This window comes from Lepisosteus platostomus, chromosome 4 (genome assembly GCF_059453375.1).
Source record: "Lepisosteus platostomus isolate fLepPlt1 chromosome 4, fLepPlt1.hap1, whole genome shotgun sequence".
In the NCBI taxonomy this organism is placed as follows: domain Eukaryota; kingdom Metazoa; phylum Chordata; class Actinopteri; order Semionotiformes; family Lepisosteidae; genus Lepisosteus; species Lepisosteus platostomus.
The window spans coordinates 65,531,281-65,543,706 of record NC_142614.1 but is presented as its reverse complement, the minus strand read 5'-3'; the positions used below and the strand labels follow the sequence as shown (position 1 = coordinate 65,543,706).

Here is a 12,426-nt window from a genome sequence, read left to right as displayed (position 1 = left end):
ATTCTTAAAATTCATTTACACATACAGTAAAGGAAAAAATGGTATTGTTTTTTCCCCCTTTGCAGCAATGGCAAACAAGAGAGCAAGTAGTATACATGGATTATTTGAAAATGCAATCATTATCACTACATAACATCATGATGAAGGCTCAAGTTCACCTGTTTGCTGTTATCACTCAGGAAAAACAAAAAATATTTTTGTTGCTGCCAACCATAGATTCTTTGAGTCCTTATAAAGCCAATATTTATCACGCTGTCACTGTTGACTTTGAAATTGATGGTGTATATACCAGTGTTAATATATGCTGAAATAAAATAAACAAATGTTCCATTAACATCCATCAAGAAACTAAGCAGACATGGTTAAGTATAAATACTCTTTTAATATGAAATAACATGTACTGTATGTACAGGTACTTTTGTAATGAGCAGTTACAAAGTTGTGCTTTTCATAGAAGTATCAAAATCATGTGTTTTTTTAGTGTGCATCTACAAAACGTACTTCATAAGGTTTGTGGAATAATGACCCAGATCAAGTCTACATTCCTAACAAATCTCAATCTTGGGTTTCCAATGTCCACCTGTTTTCTGCCATAGACTCTTCTCTGAAAGTCAGGGTCTGATTTCATTGCCTGAAGGGTCACCACGTTTTTACCTTCACTGTTTTGCACACAGTGTAGCCTCGGAAGACTCAAGAGATTTAACAAATAATTCAGCAAGAGGAGTGATGTGCACACTGTGGAATCCAGATCTGAATGCACTGTCTCCTGTATTAATCACACCTTGTGTTTTCACCCAGCTAAAGATAGTCATTGTTGCACACAACACAGTTAAAATGAAAAGCAAAGATTTTGCTGCCCTCAGTATGCACACATTTCATGCAAATACCTTGCAACATTATGATATTTTTCCACAAAGCTTAAAGTTGGGAGGACTTATATCCAGTTCAAAGCATAAATGGAAAAACTCCACACAATGTGTGCAAAATACTACTTTACTAACCCAAGCTTAGGACTGCTTAAATTCAGGCATGCTATATTACATGTAGGATACACCTGAAGCCCAGACTTCCTTTTTTCTTTTCTTTTATCCTGCTTCCTCTGCTGAGCAATCAATCCCTGCATAGGTGAACTTTTCATACAGAGTGGTATTGACATAGGTCTGAAAAAAACACAAGACGTGCGTAAGAATGTGACACCTGGGAACCATGTCAGATCATGAAGCATTTTTAACACTTTTTATTCCTGCCTAAGTATCTCTCTTTTGAGCTAGATAATAGAAGCAGATAAAATGAATGTCTGCACAAGGAAAATGAGGACACCCGTCCACTGCACTCCACCATCGCCACCTGGTTCTGCATGTGACATACTGAAGCTGCCATACTGCCATATAGCTCTGATCATCCCACAGTGATGTCACAGCAAGCACATAAGCACCTGTTGTCCAGTTGTCTGCTCGTTTGTGGAGATTACTTTTAATGGCTGAACCAATCTAAAGCCCTCACAGTTTATTTCCATGACCATGTTCAGAAATAACTATATAGTTTTTGATAAATTAGATGCTACCTGAGGACTTCAGATTGGTTTTTATAAGAAAATAGCAATGTTGTTAAATAAATGGTTTTTAATGGAGGTGACAGGCTGTGTAGGTTACAGCAGCACTGCATGTGGGACCAATCTGTTTTGATTCCTAGCAGGGAGTTACAGGCCTCACTGAAACATCAAGTGCAAAGGGCAATAGTGCGACATCACACTTAAAACCTTTCAGTGATTACATCTACAACAGAACAGTAAAATCAGTTCTACCAAATTTATTCACCTTAATGGAAATGACTGGGAAATTCTTATTTAAGTGGGGGAAAATGGACACTAAACAAAGATTTTAGTCCATCTTACCTTTCTTTCCTCAAGCATTCTGTTCAGAGCTACCAAGATCTGTGCAAATGATGGCCTTTCATAGGGCTTCTCACGCCAGCACTGTCTCATCAGGTCATATCTATGCAGAACAAGGAAAGGGCTTGTTCAAGGCAAAATGCTATGAAATGCGGAAAAAAACAGCTCTGTCTTTAAGACTCCATCTTGCAACAGAGCTCATCATGGTCTGAAAATAAGCTAAATAAAACAGCGAATTGCAGGAAATGAGGCTCATCAGCAGTCCTGTGCAGGATGTCCTAAAAGTGAGACGTCTGTGAGAGTTTTCCATGATGTTATCCTGTGTTCTACTTACACTTCATCGTCACAGTTGAGAGGCTTCTCCAGCCTATATCCCTGTGGAAGCTTCTCATACAGTTCTGCACAGGTCATACCACAGTACGGGGTGCCACCTAGAAACATGGATGTGTTACAAACAAGTCCCATATGAACAGGGAAGTCCAGTATATAGAGTAATCCTGAAGAATTGTCAAGGGTGAAACCACAATGGCTTACTGTATATCTAATCCAAATTCCCATCCCATTCAGATAGAAAATGTTAACAGACGTTAGACCAAAAGGTCTAGATGTCATCTCACTCATCTCATCTCATGTAAAATCTCAAAATGTTTCCAATTAAGTAAAATAATTAAGTAATCAGTCATGTTTATTAAGTAGTGTGTTGTGTCATTTTTGTTGGCAAGGTTTGTAAGTGAGGTTCAGTTTCTGATTTTCAAGAAATCATATTGTGACATCCAGTAACTTCTTTTAAAAGGGAAAGGACTGTCCAACATCAACGAAGACAACAAATCAGAAAAATATCACGGATACATGTGTAATAAGGGGCAAGAGGCAGGCACAGCTAAATAATTAATTATGCCTTTACAACATCAAGAATTTACATAAAGGAAACTGGCTCATAAAATTCCCACTGGCATGTGATTGATGTCATCTAAAATTCATTTGTTAATTAAAATTGTTAGTTTACTAATTTGAATAGATTGTTCATTGGGAATCATTGCCTCTTTGGATAACCAATTTACAGAGCTCACTACTTTAGAAATACAAACCTAAGCTCACAATCTCCCACAGTAGCACTCCATAGGACCATCTGTTAATAAACACAAAGGAAGGTGTCAATCGCAAAAATAGGGATTTTTGCAATTAGTCCCACATCCTGAATCCTCACAGCAGTGCCCAAGGAATATAACGTCTTACAATTACTATTCACTGGCCTACTGTTAAACACGTTGTCCATTAAAGTATACTGTACAACAGTCTCCACATGTCTTCATACCCTTAATACAATGTTAGTGAAATTAGTTTAATAGCAAAAATAATAAGTGCTAAAGGAAAGATTCATACAGAATCAAAAGTAGAATTGTAAGACTGTCAGTCCTGGACACCAGATAATAATGGCATGTTTACCAATCAGTAAAAATACCCTTAATAACCTTTTGAGGTTATTAAAACTTTTCTGTTCAAGACTGAAAAGGTTCAGTTCCTTCAGCCTGCCATTATATTACAATCACTTCAGTCCCAGAACATACTTGCTCTTTTCTGGACTGATTCCAGAGCAGCAATGCATTTTCAACAGGATGGTGACCAACATTATACACAATATCATAAATAAGGTCTTACTAGTGCATTGTACAATTTCAACATAACATGCTTCAAAAAGTGCTTTGTAAAAATACATTATTATATTTTCTGTACTTATTTATACAATTCTATCATACTTTAGTTCATAAAAGTTGAAAATCATGACGTACAAAATGTATCTTTTCTAAAAAATCTTTTTATTGCAGTTTATCAATGGTATGAATATATCTGGAGACTATCAGGAATATCTTCATCATGCTGACATCTGCTAATACTACAGATATTAATGGATTGTCTTATTTTGGTTCCCTTTGGGATGCAGTGTAATAACAGAGATTTGGAAAAGCTGCACTACATAGTGTATCGCAGCCTGGACTACTGGACTGTTTTATTTTCACTTGTGAAGAATATTATTTTTTGTTTTTTTTTTTACCTGCAAATACTATTTGCTTTTTTATACTATTATAGTATAGTACAGTATATGAATATTTTTTTCAGTACATAAGTAAACACAATACACCTATACTTTAAGTATACTTCAACAAAACTTCATTAACTTTTTTTAGTTCTCAGAACTTCTTTGTTGACTCTTTGCTTCTGTAAATTATATCAAATTGTCTGATGTGCAGGTACTCACACATCACTGTTAGAGGTGTAAACGCTGTAATTCAGTGATTCAATAGCCATCCATCTAACTGGCAGTCTCCCCTGTGAAAGCAGAGTCGCAATACTGGAACTGAATTAAGTTAACAGTGATTCTAATATTACTTAAAAAGACCACAACATTAACATTATTAAACAAGAAATAATGTACTTTTGAGTTAACAGACAGAAACATACTGCAGAAAAGTAATACATGATGTTTTAAAATTCCTAGTTTAACACTTTTGACTAATTTTCAGATCAAATTTGTTTCTTCTTAAGACTGCTACATTTATTTAACATTTACTTAAGCTATGGTTTATAGTGACTTCCCATAATTAGCAGCTATCAGCTCTGGCTTGTGATATATGCACATGTGATATTCTTACACAGATTTAGCATAATTCAGTTTTCTAAGTGTTTCGAAAAGTTATTGCTACCAAATGAACAGAAAGGACTTCCTCACCATTGTCTTTTTCACATAAACCTCCTGGCCTCTAGACAGACCAAAGTCTGCTATCTTTGCCACAAAGTTCTCTCCCACCAGGATGTTCCTTGCAGCTAAGTCTCTGTGGATAAACTGAAATAAAATGGGTAAATGACATTAAAGGCATGTGACGTAAAAAGAACACAGGTCAAAAAGAACATTCCAAATCCATAACCTTTTGATTCAGGGGACTGCTTCATTCTGGTTTCATGATCTATGATGTCCAACACATCAGAACAAGATGAATTGCTTGTCTGTAGTAACAGGTGAAAACAGCCTCTCCATTAGTAAACCTACTGAATCTTAGCTTTGTGTCCAGAGGAGAAAAAGAAACATCAAGTGGCCACAAAATAGCTTTTTATCTACTGTGCCACCTGCTGTTTCGGGACAAATGAATAACGCCTTAAGACTTTACACAACACTTTGGATGACAAGCACATTTCTAAGCACAATTTCAAGTGCTAACTTATGCTGGTGTTTGTACTTCTTGTGGAATTAATAAGTTCTAACCAATCTCCGCCATTGACTTAGAAACAGCCCATTCCCCACAGTGGCTTACCCAAGCCACTAAACATGCAACCAAAAACCAAGCTCCTGTTTAATAAGCCAAATCTGTTATCATCTGTACACCTGAATGTAACATAATCATCCTTGCAAATCCGTCAGCAGATGACCTTCTTCAAGGGAAGGTTCAGAGATGAGCCTGGCCATTCAAAATGGCCCACAAAGCTAGTAGTGTTAAAAGGGTATCGACGGCATGCATGGTTCATTCCCACAGGCGGGCACAGTAACATGCGGGCAGACCTGCTTCTGGCTGAGATAGTCCATGCCCCTGGCCACATCCGCTGCAAAGTGCAAGAGCTGCTGAGAGGACAGGGTGGAGGCGGTGCTGTTTGCAATGGCAAAGGCCGGATCTGTCTCCAGGACTCTGCTCTTTCTCAGGAAGTCCAGGAGGTTACCATGGGGGGCATATTCAATAGCCAGGTACAGGTATCCTTAAAGCAAGAGCAACGTGCACTTTATTTATTCATCGAAGCCCGTCCCCATACTAGCAGCGACAGAGCATTCTCTTGCTACGCCTTAAAGCGCTGGAATTCTATCCCACCAACCCTGAGCACTTTCGAATCCAGACTCAAAATCCCTCTGCTTCTTAAAAGCTTTTATTTAACTGTATTCCAAACCCTTACTGTAACTGTGTAATTCTGCTGTCTCTTCTCACAGAGTGCTCTTTTTTCTTACTGTAAAGCGCTTTGAGAAGCCCCTTCTAAAGGCGCTATATACAGTAAAGGTCATTATTATTATGTTGCTTTAAGAAGGAAAGCACCTTCATTTTCAAAACTGGATGCCCCCCTAATTGGATTAGTTTGATGTACAGTAGATAATAAATCACCAAAAAAATGTTTGCTTAATGATTATTAATGTGTTAAATCCTAAGTTAATTAAATAAAGATAGGTGGATACTTAGATCAAGCATCCAAAATCATTTTGCAACCTAGGTCGTAATTATTGTGTTGGAGGCCTCTGATGTAGTTCATTTTTTATGCACTACCAGCACACGAAATCTGAACAAACATAAAATGATCTATTCACAAAATATTTTTTTAACTTTCTCCCAGTTAATCCAGTCTCTACAAACATTTTTTTTGTTCTACTGATGTGATCTATGGTACATATTTTGCAAAGTGTTGGCCAAGATGAAGTCAAATCAGAATACTCAATATTGCACTTAACCTGTCCACAGAAAAGGGCCTTATATCTTTGCTTTTTTTAGACTCTTTTCTTTGAAAATGCACCTTTCTCCGACTGTTTCTGTCACAGTGCTCTGACAGAAGCCCTGGAAGACCACGTTTCCGAAGAGAAATATATATTGCTAAAGTACCTCTGTGTTCGCAGGCACCCAGTAAGTTGATGATATTGGGGTGATGTCCAAGTTTGCAAAGCACTTCCAGTTCGCCAGCAAAGTCTCTGTGATCATCTTTAGAAGCATATTCTAAGAAGAAAGTTACAAATAAAAATATGCTATAAATGTCAACAAAAAACAATAATACTGGTAGATAATAATTGTCATGTCATCAAGGCCATTCAGACTATCTACTGTAGCTCATGTGGTCAACTATCGTCTAGAAGCTAGGGTATCGTCTTAACAGCACGGCTGAGCAAGCTTGTTCTATACTCCCACAACACCTCCGAAGGTATTTCTCATAGTTTCTGCTTGTGTCTCCTGGCGTATGTTTCACTGTTGATTCTGAAGACGTCTGCTGGGTAGACTTTGTGTCATTTTCTTTAAGGTTTTTGGATAACTGTTTTTTTTTTATTTTGAGACTAAAAAGGTTAAATTCTTTCAGCTTGCCAGTAGAGGATATCCCTTTGAATCTGAAATCCTAAAATTGATTGGGATGCTCTTATACATCAATGCCTGTTTTTATTTTGTAAACATTTCATATTTGGTATTGCCTATTTGATATTTCTAATCCAATTTTTTCTACTTGCATGCAAGATCCTGCTCTTCAACGTTACAGGTACTGTATAAGCCATTTCTCCTCAGTCTCAGTTTAAAGGCAGGAAAGCTCCCTGCTTGGTATGCCTGGAATGTCATGTTTTGTGTTTATACAGTATATGCCATTATAGGACATCTAAAATCTGTGTAAAGTCACATACAAAATAGGACTGTTTTTCTCAATATAGCCCATACTTCACATATGTCAAAACCAACCCATCATGCAATTTGCAAGTCTTGATTGGTATTGTGTCTCGTATTTCTTTACTGTATTCAGAGGCTCAGCAAAAATTGAAAAAGAGGCCATTAATGGATAGTGTTCCTTGTTTTTCCTGATGTGCACAATCTGAGTAAAGAAAAATGTTGCTGACACTTATTCTCTGTGGTGTGTACTGTATGTAGTGATGAATAGTCATCAATATTACTAAAGTCTTAAAGATTTTAAAGATTTTTTTCTGAAACATTTTAATCCAAGTCCGTTACCTTTCATTCGTTTGATGGCGGCATCCATTCTTAATCCATCTTTTTTGATACGCGCCTTCAAGACCTGGCCGAAATTCCCCTCCCCTATAACATCCTGGAACTTGATGTCGTTCCACTCTAGGGTGGGGTAGACCACAGGCTCTGACCTGCTCTTGGGCTTCTTAGGCATGTTGAGAGACCCAGAGCTGAACTGGACCGCAGGCTCTTCTCTCTGCATAGGCACATAAAGCATGTTACTGGTAGAAAAGGAAGAAAACACTTAATGTTCAGCCAACAGTCAGCCTACTTCCCCTTTTTAAGTATCTGTTTTCTCCTATGACCATATCAAAATCTTTAACTGGGAAAGCATCTTCCTATGTGAATAATTCATTGCTGTTCTGTGTCATGATACACTTTAGAATGAAGTACTTATCTAACCAGATCTGAGTCGAATATCAATTAACTTACAGTATAATTTGAATAGGTGCCTGTAATGTGTCTGAAGGTGTTGTTTTTAGTCGCATCACTAAATTGCTTCTGTTCAATACTTACACAGTTGTTAATGCTATCATGTCCTGAGAAGCTATTTCAACTTTAAATCAAATTCTTGTTTTCTCGCTCTCGTTAGTTTTCTTTGCTGCTGTGGTGTGAGCCTCCTGACCAGGCCTCCACTGTAAATTATTTTCCTGGTTGAAACATAGGTTACAGGTGGGGATTCGGTTTCCCTAATCTCTTACAGGAGTAGAAAGCTCAGAACAAAGGATTTTGACATACCACGACATTCTGGAAGGCCTGGACCATTCTGCGCTGGAAGGTCGCTCTCCTGAGCTGCAGCACCAGGAGGAAAGACAGCAGGATGGTTAAGCAGGTCATCCCTGCAGATCCCAGGATGGCAATGAGCAGCATGTTGCCCTCATTCCCAAAGCCAAAGAACTCTGTGGAAAAATATCGTTTCACATTTTCAAAAAGTGTTTTTTTTTTCATTTTGTGTTATAACCTCAACAGATTTAGCTATTATAGGATATACAATATCAAAATGATTTCAATATGTGCAGTGATCCAAAAGAAGTTTTGAAGCTGCTTTAAATATCTCAGTTTTTATTTGCCGGTCCCACTTGTCTACTGACAGATTTGATCTCCTTCATTTCTTCATATCAAATCCCCGATGGAAAATGTGTTTTATTATGATTTGCAGGATGGCATAGATTTGTGGGTCAGTCTCTGGACTCATGAAAGGTTGTGGGGTCACATTCCCACTGCAGACCCTGCTGAACAAAGCATTTTACTCCAGTTGCTACAGTTCATCGTGCTCCAAGTGAGGATCAGTATTATTTGGGATAATTCCTTGCGTTAGACTTTCATTCCATCCAGAGGAAGTCACATGCTCTCAATCCCCTTATTGCTGCAGTAAAAAGGTTGTATGGATTTTACTGTACCATTTACTGTAAGTCAGTCATGAAGACATTTTGTTTATCTGCTTTGGTAGAATGTTTTCTTTCAGCGAAGACAAGAATGAATCATGACAAATCTGCTGTATTTCTTTACTGTATTTTAAACCAGGTTTGGTGATTCCACATCAACCCTAACATGAGACATATTTAATGAGACAAAATTAGTGGCTTACTGGAGCTTTCGGGCTGTTTTGCAGTTCTGATGTTGAGTCTGGGGTTGTTCGTGCTTTCTCCAATGTTATTCCTTGCCCAGATTTCAACCAAATAAGATGTATCTGACTTCAGGCCCCTGAGCTGGAAATGTGTGGCCGTATGTTCTTGCATGTTGATCTCAGTCTGCTGGCAGTAGTCCTCTGAACTGCTGTCCTTGTAGCGGATGATGACTGTGGAGATGGAGTTGCCTTCCTTTAGTGTCCATGATATGACAGCAGAGGAGTCAGTGATGTTGCATGTAGTGATGTCAGAGGGAGCCGGTGGGATTACTGTCAGAGAATAAGCAAACAAGTCGCTCTTAGCTTTAGGATGAAAAACTGCTCTGCAGATCCATACATTCATATTTTCTGCCAAGTGTTGGGGAAAATACTTGAAAATATAAAAACATAGCATTTACTGTGTTTTTACTATTTTATCATCTTGCTATTTTTATCCCCTCCATTCCCTGAGTTCAGTTCTCCAAATTCCCAAATTATTCTCACTCAGGACTCTGTTGCTTGAATTATTATTAAAAAGTGGCAACAAAAAGGATCACTACAGTATGTTCACATTTACAACTATACAGATGCTACCATTATTTCGGTATGCTAGAGATCCCTCTTTGAAACTCTCAACAAAACGGCCCTTGTATTATGTTTACAACTAGGAAGAAAGCCTGAACTGTCCAATACTGAAAAGTCACCAGTCAAGATTGCTCCTCATACACTGTACATGATACATTTAAATCTCCCGCCATTGTACCACCAGGTGGGGCCATCACTGATTAATGTAAGGCTCATCAAAAGGGGGTTTAATTAACATGTGACTTAAAGTCAGGGTGGTATTCTTATTACAAGAATATAAAAGATGTGTTGGAGTAAAACAAACTCAGAAGTACAGTATATTTTCATATAAAAGAAAAATCTAACACAGAAACATTAAGAAGAAGGAATATTTGCAAAAGGACCAGGGAACAGAACATCTAAGAGTTTTCTGTGATCTCCATTTAATTATTAAGTCCAAAAGAATTACAGTGCACCATACCACAGAGGCAACAAGGTTGAAGAGTGCATGTTCTCAATCCCCCTCCACACATCTAGAGACAGCAAAGACTTACCATTGCTCAGAGTCCATGCCGACACTGTGTGGCTCCACTGACCCACTGAGCTGCACTTAAGACGCACTTTACACTGGTAATGCTGCTTGGGCTCCAGTTTCTTCATCTCAAGGCTGGAAGAGTTCCCTGGCACATTCATCAGCAGGACACGCTCAGGCTCGGATTTGGGGATGCATTCCACCTGGTAGACATGCTCCTCTTTCGGCAACCAGGTGGTGGCGTCCCAGGAGAGGGTCAGAGATGTCTGACTGACCGGCACCAGTTTAACTCCTGATGGTGGAAGGAGCTCTGGTCACACGGAACAGAAATCTCAATCAGGAGAGCTAGTAAAATGAAGGACCGGTAAAAATATCAAGACGCTCTCATTCCTCAATTTAGTTTGTAATTAATTACATTGAAGTTTTGATAGATTATTTTTTTTCATTGTCGGCCACCCTTAAAATTTAGTGAAAAGGTTAAAACAAGTTTCCCCTTTTTTATACACAACAGTGTTTAAAGACCATTTACTAATATTTCGAACAAAGGCAAGACATGTATTACTCTGGAAAACATCATTCTGTCAATTTTTCACGTGAGGATACATTATGAAGCTTTTTGACTCTTTAGCATTCGCTTACATTTTCCAGCCACCATATTATCATATAATTTTTTTAAAGCTACTTCTCAAGTCTCTTTTACACACGGGTGGTGCTCGTTCGATAGACCCGGGCTCTTGAATCTTTAATTTCACAGTGCGAAAATGATCCTGATGTTTTTCCCCTGAAGGATAAAGCTTGTTGACATTATTAATGTACACATCTGCTATCTTCATCAGTATTTCCTCTTTCACTAATAACATTTTGGCATTAAGTTGCATTTGATTGTCAGTTCCTTTTTTTTCCCTCCCGCAGAGAAACTGTGCAGTTTTTGAGCTTGTGGAGATGGTATGGTCAGTGCGTTACCCAGCTGGAGAGTGGAGTAGGTGGCCATGGGGCCCGGGAAGCCCATTCCTCCCTCCCCAGGACGACTCAACCGAACACACATGTTGTACTTCGTCACTGGGGTCAGGTTGTCCAGGTTCACCAGCGGCCCAGTCACTGCGAAAAATGGTAATGATGGACTATAAGCATCTGTTTCTTGTGAGAACACTCAAGGAAAACAAGAGAGAAAAGCTTTATCATGCACTGTTCTTAACTAGTCCTAGTCTGACACACTCAGCTAGTTAAAGGACTTACAGCTTAAGCTAAAATGCAGCTGAATGTGTGGCATGAACATCTGGGACAGTCCAGCTATGTACTGTACTGTATGTCTTACACAGTAAATCACCAGAGGGCTGGACACACAGCGACTAGTAGGTAGCTGCGTCAGCATCCGTAGGTTGCAAAGGTACAAGTAAAGGTTTATTCCATGCAGAAAACAACATTTTGGCTGTGGAGCCTTCTTTAGGAAGAAGGCACCCAAAGAAGGCTCCACAGCCAAAACGTTGTTTCCTTTCTTCTCTTTTCAGCTTGGAATAAACCGTTACTTGTTCCCACACAGCGACTAGACCTCACCCCTCAGTCTTTCGTCGTGCGTTTGCTACAATGGGCAGTGTGAGTAAAGCAAGATGTCGAGGAAGATAACCTGTGTTTATAACACGGGCCAGTGAAAACCTTTTATCTTTTACCTGATCACTTGTAGTTGTGTAGCGTTTTTAATAATGGCTCGGTCTAATGGCAGGATATTGGTCTTTGAAAGAAAAGAAATGTCACTTCCTGTTTCCCTTGGGCACCTCTGGATCATCAACAGTTCCAGCAGAAAGGATATCTCAGCATAATTTCTATTTTAACTACTCTTACTAGGAAACAACTGTTAGGATGCTCTCATCAGATTTATCAAACTTTTCAAACTTAGGGTCTTAGGGTGGCATGTCTGCTGACTGTCTAATTTATGTGAAATTTTATGTTTGTTATTTTTTACCATAAGAGAGTGCTGCAAATATAACAAATATGATTTTACGAAATCATGAAATAGAAAAAATGATAACCAAACAGTAGCTAACACTTATTTTAGAATTTTCTGATTATGTCTGAGGAGCAAGTCAATGAA

At 38.5% G+C, this 12,426-nt stretch overlaps 1 protein-coding gene across 3 annotated transcripts in view; it reads right to left on the bottom strand.

Annotated features, from left to right (window-relative positions):
* Positions 1-362: 362 nt before the first annotated feature.
* The window catches only part of tek (TEK tyrosine kinase, endothelial), a 32,208-nt gene continuing 20,144 nt past the window's right edge, over positions 363-12,426 (bottom strand). For 2 of the 3 annotated variants that reach the window (XM_088630308.1, XM_088630310.1), the window contains 13 exons: positions 11,301-11,435; positions 10,360-10,647; positions 9,224-9,532; positions 8,374-8,534; positions 7,621-7,831; positions 6,520-6,630; positions 5,445-5,635; positions 4,620-4,733; positions 4,149-4,219; positions 2,980-3,020; positions 2,226-2,322; positions 1,895-1,994; positions 363-1,160 (listed from right to left, as the gene is read on the bottom strand). In XM_088630308.1, the coding sequence (XP_088486434.1) occupies positions 1,086-1,160; positions 1,895-1,994; positions 2,226-2,322; positions 2,980-3,020; positions 4,149-4,219; positions 4,620-4,733; positions 5,445-5,635; positions 6,520-6,630; positions 7,621-7,831; positions 8,374-8,534; positions 9,224-9,532; positions 10,360-10,647; positions 11,301-11,435 (1,904 nt within the window). In that variant the 3' untranslated portion in view covers positions 363-1,085. The remainder of the gene's footprint in view (positions 1,161-1,894; positions 1,995-2,225; positions 2,323-2,979; positions 3,021-4,148; positions 4,220-4,619; positions 4,734-5,444; positions 5,636-6,519; positions 6,631-7,620; positions 7,832-8,373; positions 8,535-9,223; positions 9,533-10,359; positions 10,648-11,300; positions 11,436-12,426) is intronic. The other variant, XM_088630309.1, reaches the window with a different exon arrangement.